The sequence below is a fragment of the Nannobrachium achirus genome (genome assembly GCF_963921795.1).
Source record: "Nannobrachium achirus genome assembly, chromosome: 1".
In the NCBI taxonomy this organism is placed as follows: Eukaryota; Metazoa; Chordata; class Actinopteri; order Myctophiformes; family Myctophidae; genus Nannobrachium; species Nannobrachium achirus.
Genome location: NC_137810.1, coordinates 39432228 through 39455484, shown reverse-complemented (window position 1 = coordinate 39455484; position 23257 = coordinate 39432228). Strand labels below are relative to the sequence as shown.

The 23257-nt window shown below is 41.6% G+C and overlaps 2 protein-coding genes across 2 annotated transcripts in view; both read left to right on the top strand.

Annotated features, from left to right (window-relative positions):
- trappc8 (trafficking protein particle complex subunit 8) overlaps nt 1–23257 on the top strand; it is a 180772-nt gene that overhangs the window by 94272 nt on the left and 63243 nt on the right. The gene's annotated exons all lie outside the window — the stretch shown is intronic.
- On the top strand, nt 246–23257 carry LOC308287748 (opsin-5-like; the record flags this gene model as incomplete). Its single annotated transcript, XM_080729000.1, has 6 exons — nt 246–333; nt 8916–9078; nt 11596–11723; nt 14693–15027; nt 22261–22479; nt 22733–23257. The coding sequence occupies 6 exons, from the start codon at nt 246–248 to the stop codon at nt 23255–23257; spliced, it is 1458 nt and encodes a 485-aa protein (XP_080585126.1).

The window sequence follows — 23257 nt, the reverse complement described above, 5'->3', positions numbered from 1 at the left end:
GAACAGAGCCTTCATTAGTATCATTGGTAACACCTTTGAAGGAAGTGAGAAGAGATCCAACTTCTCTCCAATATGGCTGTGTGCATATAGCCACCAATTTTCAACCAGCAGTGGTCCTGCCAAACCTCAGGATCCAAATGTGTCACTAGAAGAGCAGGGAGGTTGTTTTAGGTTGATGGGTGATGACATACAGTACATTATGTCTCAGACGAGCAGGATTTACTCATCTTGTTGTTTTGTGTTAGATGGGCTGGATTGCGGACAACAGCACCTTCCACTCTACCATCCCTGAGTCAGCGGACCTGACTGTAGCTGTCATCTACTCCGTCTTTGGTGAGTACAGCCTCGCATGCACACACACGCACGCACACATACACACACTGTGGTGAACCATTAGGCACGGCTGTAAAATCGTCAAGTCGTTGTCAAGTCGGGACGTTTTAATTTCACTTGTAAATCAATACTTTCTCCAGGGACTATGTTCAGCTGGACTTCAAATTAATTTGCGGTTTAAGATGTATTAAAGCTAGGGCTGTCATAAAAAAGTTACAAAAAAAAAGACTGATTGAATTGCTGTGATTAATCACTCACACAGCACACACACACACGCACGCACGCACGCACGCACGCACACACACACACACACACACACACACACACACACATGAAAATACCATGTCTGCTACGGAGAAAGTTGTGTGAGCTTGTACATCGGATAGTTTTGGCAAAGAGATTAGTTGTAGAAGGGGAAAAAATCACACAAAACGGTTACATCCTTTGATAGTTTGGAAAATTCGGAGTCTGAAATGCTCAGTTAAAGTCACTGTGACGCAGGGTCAAATATGAGAAGAGTTCAATGGTTTATTCAGATTGCATTGCATTCTGAGACATACAGTGTAAAGCAACAGTTTTCATACAGCAATTAAGTCACTCCCCTAGAGGGAGAGAGAGAGCTTGGTACATTGTTATAGAGAAAAGAGCTCTGTGTACTTATCTTTCTGTACCAGGCTGGCACCTGGGAAGCACAAGGTTGCAATAATATGATCTCATCTCAAGTTGAACTATCTTTAATGACAAGACAATTGTTTAATAACACTTTAAACATACAAATGATTCAAATAGAAGCACACAATAGAATTATTTTATTATCCTTCTTTACACCTGACCTGTAAACCTGTGATGTCACAATGAAGTTGATAGAGCAGTGGCTCAAGGGCCTCCAGTTTGGCCAGTGGTTCTCAAAGTGGGGTCCGGGGACTCCCAGGGGTCCTTGGGGTGTAACCAGGGGGTCCCCAGCTAAATTGGTTAATATAGCAATCATTTACCACTTTAACCATTATTTTATGCTTTGGCTTTTCAAAAATACCAGATATACAAGCTCATATAGTGCTTCAATGCATGCCTCACTATGAGTACAAATATCGAAAAAAGGTTTTAAATAATTTAGATTTTCTATTTTACATGCATCATCTCTTCTGGGGGTCCCTGACAGAAGACATTTTCAAATCATCTCTTCTGGGGGTCCCTGACAGAAGACATTTTCAGATGGTGGTCCACGGCCAAATACATACTGTGGGTCCTTGACATGAAAAAGTTTGAGAGCCCACTACATGATGTAGTGTACACAGACTTGTAGGGGTGCATTTGATTCAATCATTTCCCCTTGAGGGGCCCTCGAGGGCCCCTTGAAGAGGGTATATAGGCTACTACAGAGTACTCATAGCAACATTTCAAGGTGGCGTGCAGTAAAGAAACCCTGTGAACTCATTGTGTTCTCACAAACAATGACATGAACTCTGAGAGCTGCCAAGAACAACACTTTTCCAAGGTTGTCGTCGCTCATATTGGCAAGCCAACTTAAAGCTGCACTACGTAGCTTTCCTGTTCTATCCCTTTCTTTTTTTTTTTTTTTTACCTTGACACCGGATCTAAATGTCTCAATAGAAGAGCAGGGAAACCAAATACAACCACCCTAATAATTAATCTACCACCAATACAGATTGGACAACATTTGTTAATAAAGCATCAACATCTGTAAACCCTATATACACACTATACACGTTTGTAGATGTGCTATTTGCTTAAATCTTGACAAATATTTTTGAACCATTCTAATAATAGAGTCCAAGAGGGAAGCACGCACATCTCAAAAGAATCCACAGGTGCTGAACAAAAATACATACAATGGCTCCCAGTAGCTCTGTAGTAGAACATGTTATCGACGGTCAGTGTTGTACCCGAACGCGTTCAAAGAACGATCGTTCATGAACACGTTCATATTTTGGGCGAACGTGAACTGAACGTGATTGTTTTCGCTTGATGAACGATATTGTCGAACGCGGTCATTCTGACGCCCGTGAACGACGTTCGTCGGCGTTCGTCGGCCGTTCATGCAGCGGTCCGCGCCTCCGCGGTCATCTGTCCTCTGCTCCTCTCGTCTCTCTTTTCATTCACATGCTCCAATAGTAGCCACTGCACGCAGCAGCACGCAGCAGTGCCTACTGCATCTCGTGAACGTTCCTTGATATGTGGTGCTGTCTGCACTCTGCTGCTGCACGTGAATCTCCTCCTCGTCTCGCAAGCCTGACTGACTATACTTTGTCCTATGTGTGTTGCACGGCGAAAATAGCTGATCTGCAAGCTCACAACGCGTCGCATCTACGAGACAACGTGAGCTTGTAGATCAGCTATTTTAACCAACGCGGAAACATGCTGTGCACGGTTTAGAAACGTCTGCCTTCTAGTGGGGTTCCTTGTACATGTAATTTTTTGGTTTTTTTCTAGTGGGGTTCCTTGTACATGTAATTTTTTGTTTTCATTTCAAATGTGTGTTAAAGTTTCTTTCACTTCCAATTTGTAGATTATGGTTTATAGAACAATTTTGGTTAGAGTGTCAAGACAGTAGATTGAAGAAAAATATATTTTTTGCCCTATTTCCAAAATGACCAAAATCGGAATTGTGTTTTTTGAACAATGTCTTAGTTTTCCCCACAACTGCTGTGTAATATATATATATTTTTATTGCTATATCAAGTCAATACTGTGTGGGGAATCAATTGGAGTCAAATATTTGTTTTGAATATTATGATATTTCACACAATGAGACAATAACATGGTTATTACATTCAGCCCTTCACAACAAGGGTGCAGGAAGACTGGGAACTAGGCAGTGGGCACAAATATTGTGGGCACCTCAATGTTAAGTTGGATGAAATTATTGCTGTGTGTGGTTCTATATGGGCTGAGTCAATAATTTTGACAAATAATAGCATGCAGCAACGTCTAAACATTTATATATATATATAGACCTTTGTATATTTTTTTTCCCTTTTTCCTTTTTTTTTTTTTGAATAGCCAAAAGTATAAAAAAAATATGATTAAAAAAAGAACTAAAAAAGAACTATGTAGTTCATTTTGGGGAACCATGAACTTTAGTTCATAATGGGGAATTATGAACTAAAAATGAACTAGTTCATTTTAGAAGTTCTGAACTTGAACTTGAACTAGTTCGTTTTTAAAGTGAACTTTCCCAACACTGTCGAAGGTCAACATTGAATGTTCTACTGGGAGCTGCAGACCAGTGTGCAGACTTCCCTTCTTCTCCTTGAAACGTTTTAAAAACACAAATCTTGTGGCCCTGGCACAACATAATTTTGAGGGGGTCCTCTGTCAAAAAATATATTAATTTTTGGGGACATTTGAGAACCGGCGTCCTTCAAACAGAACAGCAGTAATGACATCAGACAGTGACATCAGACAGTGACATTAGATTAAGGTATGATCAGAGCAGCATAAGAAGCAGGAGATGGAGTGAAGGTGTGTTTAGATAGAGTTTGCAGATTGAAAGACGTGCATTATCGTCGCTGTCGGGCAGAAACCTCTTATCTTCGTTTTTTTTCGTAGATGAACGCTCTATTTGATCATACAGCGTCACACAAAAGCTTCGGAAGTAGCAGTGACCTGCCGAAATATGTGACAATCATGTAGACGTCACATAACCGTCAGTGTCCGAATGAACCACAATCATTGCTTTTTGTTTATTAGCAGAGTTCAGAGTTGTGTTGGATTCACGTTAGACACTCACATCTAGTGGTGCTGCTCACACATCAGCAGCCAAAGCGCTATGGATTCGTTATTAGAGTCCTTTATCCCACTATTGCTTAGGAGCCTCCTACACTAAAATATTGTCAACATTTCAGAAGAGGTTTTTGATTGAGGCCCCAATATCCTTTTAATACTGAGCATTTTCACATGTTCAGATTCCCCCATAAACTTCAACACAGACACATTGTGCATCTCCATTATCCCACAACCAGGCAGGGCTGGATAAACGCACGCGGCCCACAGGGCTGCAGCCCTGGGGCGCAAGTATTGATTTCTCTTCCTCTCATCCCCACAGTGCTATAGGAGCATGTCAGGCACGTATAAAGGAGTGCAATCTGTTCATATATACTGCATGGATTAAAGCCTGTTCGCTGAATGGGTCCCATGTGCAGCCTGTGCGTTGCACGTACAGGCTACACAGGCTGTACGTTTAGTTGAAGTGAATACAGTAAAGATCTGAGATCTGAGGCCGATTCTAAAATTGAATGGGTTGACCGCTTTCCATTTTTTTCTCCAGATCAGAATCAAGCCACACATTGTGAGCTTGTAGATCGGCTATTTTCATATATTCCGATCTGAACTTGTGAAATGGGAGTAGGCCTACTTTTACCTTTGCCACTTTTGAGTGTGGGACTTCTTGATACTTTTACTCAAGTAAAACATGTGAGTATTACTTCCATCACTTCCATCACTGTCATAGAGACACTCACATGACATCTAGTGGTGCTGATCACGCGTCAGCATCCAAAGCACTATGGATTCATTATAAAATCATATATCAGTCACTCCATGGCTTAAGTGAGGACGATACACCCAACCTGAGGTGTCAGCAGCGCTCTGACATGCTGTAATGAAGTGCTTGGAGGTGCGTGCACGTTCTGGTGCACATTTTGGAGCTGCGTGCCACAAAAACAACACCGCTTGGGTGCCGCAGTGGTAAAGTACCTTCCTACCATCCTCGCGTCACCAGACTTTCCATCTCGGAGGAAAGCCTGGTATTCGTTCTAAAACTAGCCGTGTGATCTGGATGAGAAACAAACAAACAAACAAACAAACAAACAACAAACTAAAAAACTGTGGTTCCGGTGGTTGGTTCAGGCCGCCTGATGACTACAACAATCTACAACTTGACGTAGCGTTATTTCCGTAATAATGCGAATCAATTAGTTTATTCTCGCCCATCGTGCTACGAATTAGAATAAAAAACATACCAAAAGATTAGTATACCAAAAGAAACAAAACAATTATACCAATTGAAACCAATTTCAAACGTTTTGGAGGTGCACGGCTCTGTTGTTTCCGTTCAGCGGTTCCGGCCGGACTGTAGTCTGCCTGATGACTACAACATGATGTAAACTTATGTCCAGGCTACCACAGAGTCTGGGGGTTCGAATCAACTTTAGTGCATCTGGTTTTGTCTGAGTGTCTACGCTGTCCGTGTTCAGGCGGGGAGGGTGATATTTGTTACATGTACTCCTACTACGGGCTGAGTGCAGCTAGGGCTGGGAGGAGTATAGGACGGTGGCTTTATGTCCTCCCGGTGGGGACTCCTCATTGGCAGGTGAGCCAGTAGCTTGTAGTGACTGAAAAAATAGGCCTGATACAGACTGACTGTCTTGTTAAAATGAAGTGTGTGGTTCAATGTTACATGTTTGGATCCCTAGGTGGGGCTGGAGGGATTGAGCCTGCTTGTAGCCCCAGGCTTCACAAAGACTTATAATCTGGCCCTGCAGCAAGGAGTGTGCAAGTATTTCATGTTTTTACTGGGTGGTTTCTGAAATGATTGTAATGTATGTAAACCATTGCTCCTTCCACGCAGAGTGTTTCTCAAACTTTTTCATGTCAAGGACCCCCAAATTGAGAGATGCATTTGCTGTGGACCCCTCATCTGAAAATGTTTTATGCCAGAGACCCTCAGAAGCAAAGAATGTTCTTAAATTTCTTTATATTTTTATGTTCATAAAAATATAAAGAAATATATGTATTGAAAGATGCCTGATCTACAAGCTCGTCACACTCGCAACGTGGAAGAGATTTGGTGTAGATGGGTAAAAAAGGAGGAGAACATGTACAGAGTACAGACCCTTGGGGGGCCCTTGTCAAATAAGTATAGGGTTCAAGGTGTTAATTAGCTGTTTCAAAAATGTAAAAATAAATAAATTAGACAATCAAATTTCTCTTTTGGGCCTCTAGCTAACAACGTTTTGAGAACCACAGATCTTAGGGGAAAGTACAACAAAGTAAAAATCTGAAACAACAACAGCCAAATCTAATCTACAGTAATGTGTTGTCCTTGAGACAAAGGATGCATGCTGTTATGTTATATTAAAACAGAAGAAGTTTGTGGTCAGGCCATGCAGACTCCCAGAAACCACCACTCAATCACTGATGGACTGCGTCTCTGTCGGGTGGAAACCTCATATGTCCAAAAACTCATGTCAAATTCAGATGAGCTAAAGTAGCAGATCTACAAGCTCGCGCCACGCTTACGGCTCTGATACCTTTGCTACTTTTGTGTGACGCTGTTGTGTGATGAAGTAGGGGCGTTAATTTACTCAAGTTAATTTACAAGTTAGAACAGGGGTCTTCAACGTTTTCAGGCCAAGGACCCCTTAGTCGAGAGAGAGATGAAGCAGGGACCCCCCACAACCCATAGATACCATATATTTTCATTGTTTGACGCAAAATCACCCGTGTATTTTGGATTCATGTCAATTTGTGTTTTCAGATATTTAACCACTTGAACCGTCATTACCTAATAAACTTGATCTCTGTACTTAGTCTGCTCTTTTTCCCCTCTACACCAAACCTCTTTGCCGAAAATAAGCCGATCTACAAGCTCACATGTGAGCTTGTAGATCTGCTATTTTTGACTACAGTTCTCAGAATATGGACACTAGGGTTCAATATTGTATTGTATTGTTAATATAAAAAGGATTGGAAGATCTGTAGTAACTCTGAGGACCCCCTAGGGGTCCCGGACCCCCTGTTGAAGACCCATGAGTTAGAATATGGAGATAAGAGGTTTCTGCTGGACAGCAACGACTGACTGACTGAATGACCGACTGATGGGCTTTGACGGCTGGGAGGGCGGGTTGATTCTGTTAGATCTGGACATGGTCCAGCTCTGAAACTTCCTAGACCTCTAATGTATACAGTATGTGCTTCTTGTACAGATTTCTATTGACCCACTAATCCTAAAACTGACCCTTCAGGCTTTTAGGCTTTAAGATGGTTTTGGATCTGCAGTAAGTGGCAATTAATCAATTACGCGTGCGTGAGTGTGTGTGTGTGTGTGTGTGTGTGTGTGTGTGTGTGTGTGTGTGTGTGTGTGTGTGTGTGTGTGTGTGTGTGTGCGCGTGTGCGTGTGTCCATTTTTGTAGACCTACTGTATACTGTACTTTTACTGTACTGTATGTTGGTTTGTTTACTGATGAGTGAGAAAACAATGTTGCACATTAAGCTCATCATCTGGGGAGTTGGGACCCCCACTGCCTAAATGATTAGTTTGACCCCCAGTTTGTGAACCACTGCACTTATACATACATACATACATTCATACATACATACATACATACATTTCAAAACCTCACATTGAAAGGCATCAATAGAAAGGCAAAACAGGGAAAGACACCTGTGGAAAAAATGCATTTGCTGGACATTTTCAGGAAAAGAGCAGTAAAACCCGATGACTTGAAACATACACACGCTTGAATATGAATGATTCTCTGTGCTTGTGTGTCCGTAACTAATTTTGGGGGTCCCTGACATGAAAAAGTTTAAGAACCACTGATTTAGAAGAAGGATTTGGAAGACATTTCTAGAAACTGTGTCAAAAATATTCAAAGACTTGAACAAATGTTCACGATTTTTCAAAAATAGCAGATCTACAAGCTCGCAGTGTGGCACGGTCGGTGCCGAGCTGTGAGCTTGTATATCTGCTATTTTTGAATAGCTAAAGCTTGAAACAATGGTTAAAGTGGTGACACAGATATGCGTACCCAGGTTAAGAACATGTTTATGGTTGTGTGTTCTAGGTGTGTTTTACAGTATAAGAACATATTCATGGTTGTGTGTTCTACAGTATAAGAACATATTTATGGTTGTGTGTTCTACAGTATAAGAACATATTCATGGTTGTGTGTTCTACAGTATAAGAACATATTCATGGTTGTGTGTTCTACAGTATAAGAACATATTCATGGTTGTGTGTTCTACAGTATAAGAACATATTTATGGTTGTGTGTTCTACAGTATAACAACATATTTATGGTTGTGTGTTCTAGGTGTGTGTTCTACAGTATAGAACATATTCATGGTTGTGTGTTCTACAGTATAAGAACATATTTATGGTTGTGTGTTCTACAGTATAAGAACATATTTATGGTTGTGTGTTCTACAGTATAAGAACATATTTATGGTTGTTTGTTCTAGGTGTGTGTTCTACAGTATAGAACATATTCATGGTTGTGTGTTCTACAGTATAAGAACATATTTATGGTTGTGTGTTTTACAGTATAAGAACATATTTATGGTTGTGTGTTCTACAGTATAAGAACATATTTATGGTTGTGTGTTCTACAGTATAAGAACATATTTATGGTTGTGTGTTCTAGGTGTGTGTTCTACAGTATAGAACATATTCATGGTTGTGTGTTCTACAGTATAAGAACATATTTATGGTTGTGTGTTCTACAGTATAAGAACATATTCATGGTTGTGTGTTCTAGGTGTGTGTTCTACAGTATTAGAACATATTCATGGTTGTGTGTTCTACAGTATAAGAACATATTTATGGTTGTGTGTTCTAGGTGTGTGCTCGGTGCTGGGGAACAGCATGCTGCTCTATGTGTCCTACAAGCAGAGACAACTGTTGAAGCCAGCAGAGTACTTCATCATCAACCTGGCGGTCAGCGACATGGGGCTGACCCTCAACCTCTACCCTCTGGCTGTGGCCTCTAGCCTGTCCCACAGGTAACTATACACACACATACACAGTAATGGAAGAAGTACTCACGTTAAGTAAAAGTATTATTACTGCAATCTAGAAATCTGTGTTAATTTTTTATGCAAATTTTGATTTAGTTTTAGTCTTTTGAATAACAAGTCCTGTCTTAGTCTTCTGACATTGTTAATAGTCTATTCTTAGTCGACTAAACATCAAAATATTTTGGTCTTAGTCTTTTGGGATTATTTTTTGACAGGCTAAGTATTTTAGGCTAAATATAACCACATAACTCTGAACAAGCCATTGTCTTCTACTGTCTGTTACTCGGTCAAAATAAAAAAGAAGAAAAAGAAAAATACAGTGCAATTCTGAGTTCTCAAAAAAAGCCACTGCTAGGTATAATATAGTAACAGTATCAATCACATCTGACACTGTCTGCTACTCTCTGTGCAAAACCAACGAGATTGAAAATAACAGATAAGTGCCATTCTAATGTAAAGATTAAAGATGTATTTGGCTTTAATTTTATTGCACAGTTACATACCAGTGTTAATTTTTACAGCCATTAGTCTTAGACTTAGACTCTTAGTCTTAGTATTTTTGAATAACACACATAATAGTCTTAGTCTTCTGAAATAGTTTTAGTCTTGTCTAGTCTTATTGACAAAATATCAAAAATGTTAGACTTTTAGTCTTAGTCTTAGTCGACAAAATTAACACTGCTAGTCCGGCGTGCCTTAATGCAGTGGTTCTCAATTTTGGGGGGTCCCCAGATGATTAACTTAATGTGCAAAATTATTTTCTCATTCAACAGTAAACAAACCAACATAAATTTTAACTGTATAGAGGGTATCTGTACATTTCTAAAGTGACAATTTAAGGACTTCTTAATACCTCCAAAATAAATTAAACATTGGCCAAATTGTCATATATTTGAGGCTGAAATTGTGAAAATAGCCAATCTACATCTACAAGCATGTAGATCTGCTATTTTCACAATAGAACATTGTTATACAAAATGTAATGCCTCAACTCTTAGTGCTGGTCAGGGTGCGGGGGTCCCCAGTTAAAGTATGATTCTTTTGGGGTTTGTGGCCTGAACAGGTTGAGAACCACTGCCTTAATGAATTGAAAGTTCCAGGACTTTGGAGGGCTGGCTATTATGGTCTTATTGTGAGTCTTTGTGGGCCGTGCACTCTGCAAATTGCATTTATATAGACTGAGTGTGCTTGTTTACTTTCAAACCAGAGTGGTTTTGGAGTTTATATTATCCTTATATATATATATATATATATATATATATATATATATATATATATATATATATATATATATATATAATTATATATATATATATATATATATATATATATATATATATATATATATATATATATATATATATATTTTTTTTTTTTTTCATCTAGTTTCAAACCAGAGTGTTTATATTATTCTTTTTTGTATTATAGTTTAGCATTGGTTTCCTACCACAGCAGCGTTAGCAAATATTGAATTATTGGCCTCTGGAATATGACAAAAACAAAAGCAAAGTCTCCATGGGGTTGATAGAAAATAGTAGTTTTTTAGGGTGAAGTATTCCCAGTGGCGTATGCAGGAATGAGAGTCATTATAGGCGAAATGGGTTAGCATTTTGAGCTTGTAGATCGTCTATTTTCAAATGGACAAAATGTATAGGGCTGAATAGATTAATGTAGGCCTATGTTTTATAATATATTCTAAATCTACAAAGTAACTAGTAACTAAAGTTGTCCAATAGTGGAGTAAAAGTACAATACTACTTGCCTCTGAGATGTAGTGGAGTAGAAGTAAAAGTATAGGAAATTGGAAATACTCATGTAAAGTACAAATACCTCAAAGTTGTACTTATAAACGTATTTAGTCACTTTACACCACTGCTTAAAATACATGTCTCACAACATGAGACGGCTTGCGCTTGAAAATATCGATAACTTCATTGTAGTTCAAAGCATCAGTTAAGTCTCTCTCAAACTCGAGGAGACACAGACCATTTAGACGAGCGGTTGTCATCGTACTTCTGCATGAACATTTGATTCTTTGTAAAGCCAGGTGATGGCCCAAAGTCGCCTAACGCTGCGTACGCGTCTGAGTATTCCGTTACCATTTAAACCCTATACATTTAGTTGACCAGGGTCTCCCAGGGGTCCCATACTTCTTTCCCCTTCACAGCAAATCTCTTTGCCTGAAAATAGATGATTTACAATATCACAACGCGTCTGAGTGGGTAGAGAGGCCATGTGGGACACAAGAAGGTCCCTGGTTTGCTTCCAGGCCCCGCTCTATGTGTCGAAGTGTCCCTGAGCAAGACACTTGCCAGACAACTATACTCCACAATCTCTGAATACTATATAGAGCCTGGAACTATGGCTATGTTTTGTTTTAGTTTTTCTGTGTGTGTGTGTGTGTGTGTGTGTGTGTGTGTGTGTGTGTGTGTGTGTGTGTGTGTGTGTGTGTGTGTGTGTGTGTGTGTGTGTGTGTGTGTGCGTGCGTGCACGTGTGTCCAGGTGGTTGTACGGCAACGTGGTGTGTGTGTACTATGCATTCTGCGGGGTGCTCTTTGGGATCTGCAGTCTGGCTACCCTCACCATGCTGAGCACTGTGTGCTGTCTGAAGGTCTGCTACCCGCTTTATGGTGAGAGAAACATGTTAGTTGCACACAGGTCTGCTACCCGCTCTATGGTGAGATAAACATGTTAGTTGCACACAGGTCTGACCCCAGCATTGTCTATGCCAGTGGTTCTCAACAAGTATAGCCCTAACCAAATGGACCCTTGATTTGATTACATTTTACGCTCTTAAGAGTTTAATTGTTATTTTAATCAAAGCTTGCCTGTCATCTCGCCTATGGTACCACACCAAAACAGCATGGAATTGTGGACAAGATCATATCCAACAAAACCTTATCCAAAAAAATATTCTTTATATTCTATACGTTTTGTGTCTGAGAGGCTAAATATCATCAAATGGTGGTCCGTGGCTCAAATGCCGAATAAATAATGAACCTTGATATGAAAAAGGTTGAAAACCACTGCTCTATATACTACTTCTATATACTTTTCATGTTGTGTTTTGTTTATTGTAGAAGTAGGGTGATCGACCCACTTTCTATTATATTAATCGTTTAAACCCTAAGTACTTTCCACAGGCTTCCACTGTCGCGTTTGTTGCTCACATTGTGAAAGCGCACGCTACACGTAAGCAAATAAATAACTCTCTGGGGGTGTTCTCAGCCAGTCGCTACGATGATTGGCAGCTTTTTGGCGATGCTGAGAAAGTCAATAGTTACCCACTATACTTGACCCCCTCCTTTTTTTTTTTTTTTAAGATTTGTTTTTGGGCTTTTTGCCTTTATTGGATAGGACAGTAGACTGACAGGAAATGGGGGAGAGACAGGGAGTGACACGCGGCAAAGGTCGGCTGGATCGGGAATCGAACCGGCGACGCCTACAGGCATCGACGCCGAAATAGCAATGCCCATATGGTATGCGCCTGGTCCACTAGGCCACCAGGCGCCCGACCCCCTCCTTTTTTTGACGGGAGTAGCTGAGGCAAGTGAGCTTGTTGATCTGCATTTTTTGTGCGACAGTGGACAGTCTTATATGATGAGGCAGGGCTTTAATTTATGAAAAGACGTGCACATTTGAAACTTGGAGATACAAGGTTTCTCCCAGACAGTGATGATATATATTATGAAAAATCTCTGAAGTGCGCGTTTCTGTGTGTTTCTGTGTGTTTCTGTGTGTTGGCCAAAAATACAACAACAACTAAAATCTACCGTCCTTTGAATAAATACATGTTGTATAAATTTTAATAAATATCATTCCGACCTTGCCTCAGGAGCAGCTTGCCATCCTTTAGAATGAATACCTCACTCTACAGAATACTGTGGGAACATGTGGGGCCATCTGTCACAAACAGCTGAAGCTGAATAATTTTCAGCTTGTCTGTGTGTTTGTTTGTCTGTTTGCACACGCACGCACGCACGTTGCACGCACGCACACACACACACACACACACACACACACACACACACACATTGTGAATGCAATAAAAAATAAAGCCTAAAGGCTATTTTTTTATACCAGCGCAAAACTAAGTACAATCAATCAATCACACACACGCGCACGCGCGCACACACACACACACACACACACACACACACACACACACACACACACACACACACACACACACACACACACACACACACACACACACACACGCACACACACAGGGACGGGACTGGAAGTGGAAGTGACTTGTTTGCATTAAAATGCATAGATTCCTACTGCAGTCTCCAAGCGTTTCTCAGAGATTAAGGGTTTAAAGCATATAGACAGACTCTCATGTGGCCTTGGTATACTTCTAGAATCCTGTCGGCCCTGAGCAACGTGATGTGTCATACCAGACATGTCTTGTTAGTTGAACAAACCTCCACAGCTTCTAAGGAGACGTGTGGCAGCTGTACTTTTAATCCAGGTTTCTGTATAGTCCATTGTTTCTCAAAGTGGGATATATATATATATATATATATATATATATATATATATATATATATATATATATTAGGGCTGGGATGCGATTAAAACTTTTAATCTAATTAATTACAGGCTCTGTGATTAATTAATCGCAATTAATCGCATTATAATCGCACATCGATATTTGACCTGAGAAGCATTTTTTTTAGTAAAAAAAAATAAAATTCCAAAGTTTGCAAGAGTGCTCCCTTTTGAACAAAATGTCTCAAATCATTGCAGATTCCCGTGAAATCTTGGATGCACATTCTCACTAGGCAGAGGAAGAAATGCCACTTCAACATTTTCAAATCAGCCTCATGGTGACACTATAACAGGCCGATTCGTGTTTTTACAAATAACTACACCGATCAGTTTAAAACTTTGTATATGCACTCCCTAGAAGCCAAGGAAAAACCTTTGCCCTGCATTTTTCACATCTGCTTTTTATAGTGCCACCAGGAGGCCGACTTATGTAAAAAAAAAATATATATATTACTCCTTCAAATTTGTTCCAAAACACTCGCAAATCAGTACAGTATCTCTATAGTCAAGTGATCCAAGACTGTCCAATATTTCATATTCCATCCTAGTTGGCTTACATTGGCTTCCAAAGTTTTAGTCCGTTATGAACAAAATGCCTCAAATCATAAACACAGCTTGTGATTTCCATGCAATTTTGCACGCACAATATTCCCAATAGGTCAAGGAACAAATGCCACCCTTTTCACATTTGCCTATTATAGCACCACCATAGACCACAATAACCTACTTGACCTGGCGGAGACCTGTGCTCGGAAGAGCACTGCTTCAGTTTATTATTGCAACCATTACTTTATTAATCACTTTCAACGTGGCATCCCGATTTTGGGAATGTCATTATAGGTGAACATTTTCAAACATTTTCTTTTCACACCCAAACAAATAGCGAAGATAGTTGATCTACAACGCGTAGCTTGGCTACGCGTTGAGAGCCTGTAGGTCAACTATTTTAGCTATTTTAGAAACAGGGCTTAAGTGGTAATCTATTTTTGCCACCGCCAATTTCTTTCTGAAATCACGCCTCTGTCTCTCGTCCCTGATCAAGGAAACCGTTTCGGGCCGGACCACAGCCTGCTGCTCATCGGCGGCGTGTGGCTCTACGCGCTGCTGTTCGCCTGTTCCCCGCTGGCCCACTGGGGGGCGTACGGCCCCGAGCCCTACGGCACGGCCTGCTGCATCGACTGGCGGCGCTCCAACGGCGAGGCGGCGGCCCGCTCCTACACGCTGGCGCTGTTCGTGTTCTGCTATGCCGTGCCCTGCGCCGTCATCGCCTTCTCCTACTGCCAGATCCTGCTGACGGTGCGCGAGTCCCGCAGGGCCGTGGAGCGGCGTTTGTCGGCGCCTCCCCGCATCGGGAACCTCCAGACCATTATCATTAAGGTGACGGTGGTGATGATGATAGGTGTGTGTGTGTGTGTGTGTGTGTGTGTGTGTGTGTGTGTGTGTGTGTGTGTGTGTGTGTGTGTGTGTGTGTGTGTGTGTGTGTGTGTGTGTGCGCGCGCGCGTGTTTGTATTAACCCATTTAGGCCTAGAATTATTGAATGCTTTAACCAGTGAAAAAATAGCAGATATACAAGCTCACAGCGCTGCACCGAGTGCCACGCTGCGAGCTTGTAGATCTGCTATTTTTGAAAAAGTTGTGAAAATGTATGGAAATCTTTGAATATATGTATTTTCAAAGCGAACGTTTGTAACTCAAATTTTGCTTCTGGGTGGTCCCTGGAACTAAATATTTTGAGATGGGGGTCCGTCATTTTGGGGGTCCTTCACATGAAAAGGTTTGAGAACCACTGACATAGTAGTCTCTCAAGAACAGACTAACTGAGCTCCAGTTAAGTGAAAAGGACCTTTTCTTTGATGATGGCTGCCCAGATTGCTGAGTCTGCTGACATTATAGAAACATAGGTTTTTCAAAAAACCTTAGAAGGATTCAAAAGACACTATTAGAATCGGGTCAAAATTCAAATTTTCAAGATTTTTCTAAAATAGCAGATCTACAAGCTCGCAGCGCGGCACTCGGTGCCGCGCTGTGAGCTTGTATATCTGCTATTTTTCAATAGTTAAAGCATAAAATAATGATACACAATAATGTGTACCCGTTCTATTGCTATACTTGCATGCTGGGCAAGACCTAGCCTGGGATCAGTAGCATTTTCGGGTTTCTGATCTGGTTGGGAGTGGAAATAACCTACGTTATGTTGTAGTCATCAGGTGGACTGCAGGTTTGCCGGAACCACCAAACCGTTAACCTCCAAAATGTTTAAAATTTGTATAAATCGTTTTGTATAATAATCTTTTGGTATGTTTATCTAACTTGTACCGTGACTAGAATAAACGAATTGATTCGCGTTTTTACGAAAATAATGTTACATAATGTCGTAACGGTGCGAGGCGTTGTGAGCATGTAGATTGGCTATTTTCACAATTTCTGCCTCTAATATTTGACAATTTGACCAATGTTTGACCAGAGGTACTAAAAAGGTCTTTAAAGTCCTTAAATTGTCACTTTAGAAATGTGCAGATACCCGTTATATACTGTTGGTCTGTTTACTGTTGAGTGAGAAAACAATGTTAAGATTTGGCAAGCCAAATGTCCTCACAAAGATAGAAATAATAGGGAAGGTCATAAAACATGAGGATGTTTTGCTGGTCTTCTTGCTGGAGGTCATCTTAGGGGTGACGTTAGAATTAGACTTGTGTTGAGGTTAGCCGTCGAGGTTATAGGGAACCGAATTGTACTCTGAGATTTGTTACGCAATTAGTTCCACAAAACAAAAATCCAACTGTTTGTTTCGTGAGCACTCACAATCCACACAAACAACCTGTATGAATGAGACATCATCAAATACAAGAATGGTTTTGATGAGCCAATCAAATACTGGCCAGTGATTTTCCATTCATTTATTTACCCCCGCCTTCTTTGTGTGGAGACCATTAGACATTGTGCATTTGGTTAACAATGTGGATGTTCCCGGTTCATTTCTGTAGAGGTTATTTTGTCATGTGGATATAATGAACCCAGCTCGTAAACAACATTATCTTGATAAATTAAATGTTATTTACAGAAGGCTTTTAGTAGCCTAGTAGTATTTGTGTCTGTACTTTGCAGAAAACAAATTACTCACAATGACGTAGAGAGAAGACCCACAGACAGACAAGGGACGGAGCAAGAGAACGAGTGCTAACAGCTCCAGGAAGCAGGGCTTGGGTCGAGCCGGGTTGTGCAATCTTTCTCTGTGTGTGTGTGTGTGTGTGTGTGTGTGTGTGTGTGTGTGTGTGTGTGTGTGTGTGTGTGTGTGCGCGTGTGCGTGTGCGACTGTGCGTGTGCGTGTGCGTGTGTGTGTGTGTGTGTGTGTGTTTGTTTTTCTGTAAGCGCTTTGGACAGTATTGGTTGATTGAATACTTTATTAGTCAGAAATGTAAACAGCATGGTGTACACATTAAGTCAAAACATTAAGGCATTAAGGCTAAAATACCCAGTAAGACGCCAAAGGGCGAAAAGCGACCTCTCCCTAAAGGGCGAGGTCACACCATCTGTCTTGGCCATCTGTCTACCCCTCCTCTGAGCTGGTCGAGTCATCCTGGTGGTGTCAGAATGAGTCAGCCATATATGGAGATCTGGGTGATGTAGAGTTGATGATGTCAGTGTTGATCAGCTCCATATATGGAGGTCCATGACATCAGGGATCTCCATAAATGGTCAGGTCAGCCTCAATATATGGCCATGATGACATCAGGGATCTCTATAGGCCTATATGGGCAGGATGACATCAGGGATCTCTATATATGGGCAGTTCAGCCTCCATATGGGTAGGTCAGCCATAGACATTGAGGTGTTACAGAATCGCAGACCTACTGACAGGATTTGCTGGTTTACATACTTAACTGCAACCTTCGGTCGCAATTACACAAATAAATCATCAACATAACATACAAACGGCATTGAATGAAACCTCCTTTCGATGGGAATGAACATTTACTTCCCCATGTGGTCCTCTGATAGATGGTACCCGGGCGAGTGTTGCCCATGGACCCACATGTAAAAATAAACCTTTATGGAAAAAAAGTGGCTAAAATGATTGTGATGCTATGTTAACTACTTTTGCTGAGGACCCCCTGGAACCCCAGCCCCCCCAACCAAGGACCCCACTTTGAGAACCAACTGCGCTAGGGCACAAAAAGAGCAATGACGTCTCAGGTATAAGACAGAATCTAGAACAGTGCTGGTCCAGCTCAGGGGCATAGCAGCACTCTCCAGGGGCCCCTCCTAATAAAATCATTTTAAAATTCATGACTGTAAAATAGCTGACATCTAATCATAAGTACGTTACTGACACTTATTTAGCCAAAGCAAGCCTGCAAGACAAGCTTGTTCTGAAGGACAAAACAAAAAACAACAGGTGCCAGTTGTGATGCCATGGACAAGCCAAGGACGGTACACTCTACACTACATGCATCCATTAAGTGCAGTGGTTCTCGTTCCATTTTCTGGACCTGTGCCCACTTGGAAATCTGGTTTAAATGTTTGTGGCTCATCTCATTAGTCCACTTATCACAGCAGCCTGTGTGCATTTTCACAGCATGTTTATTTATTCAATCGATTTTGTGCTGGGGCTTGGATAAATGGAAATTACATAGTATACTTTAAGGATAGTTTTGTACTTTTTCTGTTTTGTATGTGAAGTTAACATTATTCTAATAGGCCACTGGGTGGGGTTATAATGTGCAGATGTGTCTTCCCCATGTATTTGTGTTTACTTCCTGAAAGCTGAAAGACTGGGCCTCAAAAGGCCCAGTCGAAAAACACAGATTTAATGACATCATATACTCATCCCCTCCCCTTTTACAATTCACCCAACACAGTGGGTGTGGCTAACTTCAGCTGGGTCACCGCCCACTTGACAACCAGGCATACATAATGAACTGGTGGGTGTAGCCACATAAAAACACAATTTTAACTCTTTCTGTGCAATTAAAAAAATAAAAATAAAACTTCCTCCTATAGTATAATCTTAATACCAGGTGAGAAAAAAAATCATGGCACTGCATCTTTAAGTTCCTATTTATTGGTATCACAATAAAAACGAATGTTTCAATTATGTATTATATATAATTCCCTTTTTTTCTTTTTTTTTCTTTTTTTACATATCGTCTCTGCTGGGTGGAAACCTCATATGTTTTCTTCTGCTATTTAGGCCTACCCATTTTTTTTATCCCCAATTTAGTCGTTATGCTATGATAGATTCCTCCCCACACTCATTTCTGTGTTGTCACTGCTGTCGTATCCTACTGACTCACCTGCCAGTGGCCCTAAAGGGCGAGGTCGCGCCAATTCTTGGCCATCTGGCCAGTGATGTATGGTTACTCATATATGGAAACCCCTGCATGATAGTCAACAATGGGCATATATATATATTGGGCATTACCAAATATAACTAGACTAATCAATAGAAAATAAGTCATTTTGGGGGTGAACTACTCCTTTAATATTGATAACATAATATCCTTAATAATGTCCTTAATATTGATAATATAGGATTCTCCATATATGTGCATAAAACGTGTGTTAATTAGTAAAGCCAAGCAGGGCCTTGGCGAGTCAGGGCCTGGGTTTGATGCCTGGGGATCTCCACACATATGGCCATAAGGGGGTAGGTACCCTAACAGGGCATCATCTGGGAATGCCCATACTGTATTTGGACATTTTATCCTTTATTAATATATATCCATATTCATAATATGGACTTAATATTAACGTTTTCGGCCTGGGATTGATAACATCTGAAATCTCCATATATGGGCATAAAAGGGATTTTGTTTCTGGGAATGACCATATATGGACTTTTTATGTTATTTTATCCTTTATTAATAATAACTAGAAGCTGGGCCGCCCGGCGACCTGGCCAACTCGGAACAATGTAAATAGGGAATGAATGCCCCGCCCTTTAATGCAAACCCCATTATACCTGTTTTCATAGGACTCGTTTTGACCATTTGTCTGCCTGTGTCCATTTATGCCCATATATGGAGATATCTGTATCTGTCTGTCTGTCTGTCGGCGTCCATTTTATGTCCATATATGGAGATCACTGCAGTTATAGTTCTGGGTCCATTTTATGCCCATATATGGAGATATCTGTCTATCTGCGTCCATTTTATGCCCATATATGGAGTATCTGTCTGTGCCTCCAACTGTGTTGCAGACACAGTGCCGGTTCCCCCTTTAATGCAAACCTCATTATACCTGTTGTCATAGGACCCGTTTTGAACATCTGTTTGCCTGTGTCCATTTATGCCCATATATGGAGATATCTGTATCTTATGTCCATATATGGAGATCACTGCAGTTATAGTTCTGGGTCCATTTTATGCCCATATATGGAGATATCTGTCTATCTGCGTCCATTTTATGCCCATATATGGAGTATCTGTCTGTGCCTCCAACTGTGTTGCAGACACAGTGCCGGTTCCCCCTTTAATGCAAACCTCATTATACCTGTTGTCATAGGACCCGTTTTGAACATCTGTTTGCCTGTGTCCATTTATGCCCATATATGGAGATATCTGTATCTGTCTGTCTGCGTCCATTTTATGCCCATATATGGAGATCTTTGACCATCTGTTTGCCTCTGTCCATTTATGTCCATATATGGAGATATCTGTATCTGTCTGTCTGCAATCCATTTTATGCCCATATATGGGGGCATTCATTTTATGCCCATATATGGAGAACGCGCGTGCCCGTGGGACGAACGGTTCTCGAGATACGCGGATTACATACATACATACACACTCACAGAGATTTTTTGTTGACTCATGTGGCGTACGTGATGTCAGAGTCACAATGAGTCAGAGCTTTCGCCGATTTCCTCCGGAACAGCCTGATGTCAACAATCAACCCCGCATAAGGAGATTCCGAACGTTTTGCGCCGTTTCGGAAAAAACGCGCGTCGGGTCGAGGCCGGGCACTGCACTCCGCGCCGCGGCGGAGAACGCGCGTGCCGAATCTGAAGCCGGTGGGGCGAACGGTTCTCGAGATACGCGGATTACATACACGCAGACAGACACGCAGAGACTTCTCGCATTTATAGATAGATAGATATGTATCCATATACATACAATATATTTTATGCCCAGCCATCTGGCCAGTGATATTTATCAGGGATCTTCATATATGGGCATAAAAGGGATACCCATATATGGACTGTCACTGTGATATCATCTGTGATGTCACAGGGATATCCAGGGTTTGATCTTTGATTAGGTTATGTCACGTGACATCACTTCCTGTACTGACTGAAAGACAGAAGGACGGACAAACTACGCCATTTCTCATGGTATACTGCGACCTTTGGTCGCAATTATCATTCAAATGTTTATGTATTGGTAATTATTTGGGAGCCCACTTGCAATATCCTGATGGCCCACCATAGGGCTCTGGGCCACTGCTTGGAAATCGTTGGATTAGTTCAGCACCACCACCGGATGCCAGTGGACAGCAACATGTTGCTGTCGGGCAGAAACCTCTTATCTCCATATTCTAACTTTTTGTTAGTTTTTCTTCATTTCTTTGGAAATGAACTTGATCATACTACTGCATCGCACAAAAGCATCAAAATTAGCAGATCATCTACAAGCTGGAAACGCGGCTCGAAGCGATGGGTTTAAAGATTTTCTATCTGCTATTTTTGAATCCTGAAAAGTAACAGTTTTGTACATATGAGGTTTCCACCCGACATAGACAATATTTGTCTGTATGTGTAAGAATTAAAAAGATGGAAAGAATAGCCACATTGACAAATGAGTTGGGATATTATATAGCACTCTCCAGTTTAACATTTGCAATTGAACTCAATTTGAGCTACAGTAGTCATTTGTCACCAAATACAAAGTTGTCTTTATTCTCTAAACAGTAAACGATAGTAGTAGAAATTGCGGATTAGCATTATACAACTATAAAGCAGAGCTGAGCAGGCCGGTCAGGAACGCTATAGCTCCGTCGTGGGGACCACCCTGGAAGGAACGGTGGTGAAGGATGTGTACACCGAGGAGGCTGGAGGCTATTATGGACAACCCCTTTAATCCCTTTCACTTGTGTAAATTGTGGGATTAAGGCTCAGCAACAAGGGGGAATGATAGATTCATTCTGCCCAGGCCTCAACCAATAGATTGACTGAGACTTGGCTATGATGATGTATAACAAGGATCATGTTGTCACCTTGCTCAGGACTAATCGTAATCGCTCGATAACAAGCAGTCCAGCATTCTTCTGTGTGTTCTCTTCAACTGTTGTCTGTCTTGCACTAGCATTGCTGAGGGTGTATAGTGTTGTACGGTATATCGGTGGTGTCGGGTGTAAACCTCATAAACTGTTACTTTCAGGATTCAAATTCAAAAACATCAAAAGTAGCAGATCTACAAGCTCAAAACGTGGTTGCTTCGCACCACGTTGTAGATCTGATACTTTTGTGTGACGCATTAGTATGACGGGGCAATCATTTACAAAAGAAAACACAAAAAGTTAGGAAGGTTTTATGATGATTGACCTCACAGTCACTCTCTTTGTCCCTCCCACCTGTCTGTCTGTGTGTCTGTGTGTCTCTCTTCCCACAGCTGAGCATTGCGGTGTGTATGGGCTTCTTCGTGGCGTGGACCCCCTACGCCCTGGTGGCCATGTGGGCGGCGTTTGGCCGCATGGACTCCATCCCGCCAATGGCGTTCGCCGTGCCCGCCGTCTTCGCCAAGTCGTCCACGCTGTACAACCCTCTGGTCTACCTGCTGCTCAAACCCAACTTCAGACACATGGTCCAAAAAGACCTGCTGTCCATACAGGTGATGGGAGTATAGTTTTGAATGTCTTCATTTATTTAAAATCATTAGCGATCATTATCCAGAAATAACACACTGCTGAATTCAGCGATTGACCAATCAGAATCAAGCATTCCATCAAGCCGTGTAATAAATTGTATTAACATACCATACATAAAAAATATTAAATTGTGCCATTTTAACAAAAAATATGTTCTTTAGTTGCAGTTATGTCAGTCAGTTTTAGTGCTAACTAAACCCTGCTGTTCCTCTACAGAGGAGCTGTGTGAACCAGTGTGTGTCTCTGCGCTCCCTCCTGGCTCTCAGCCTGCGTCCTCTCCACGACCACACAGACTCCTCCTCCACCCCCTCCCGGACGGCGGCCACGGCGGCGGTGCACGTGGTGGTGGGCTCCTACTACTGCTGTTCCCGCGACAGCTGCCAGGACACCTTCGAGTGCTTCAGACACTACCCTCGCTGTTGTCACGCCAGCAGCGTCAGCACCGTCATGCAGCTCTCCTTGAAGGAGAGCAGCTCGACTCCGCCTCCTCCTGCTCCCGTTCCGGCAGTAGGGGGCGCTAATAAGCTCATACCCGGAGCGGGTACCCTCCCGCCGCCGCCTCCGCGCAGAGCCCACCGCAAACACGCCAAGAGGAAAGTACGTGTTCGGGAGAAAAAGAAGGCGGATATTACCGGCGGTTTGGAGGCGCCGGTAGGAACACATGTCGGCAAGCAGAAGCGCCACCACAGGACTACTAGGCCTACTGCTGCAGCTGCTGTTGTTGTTGTCAAAGCTTCGTGA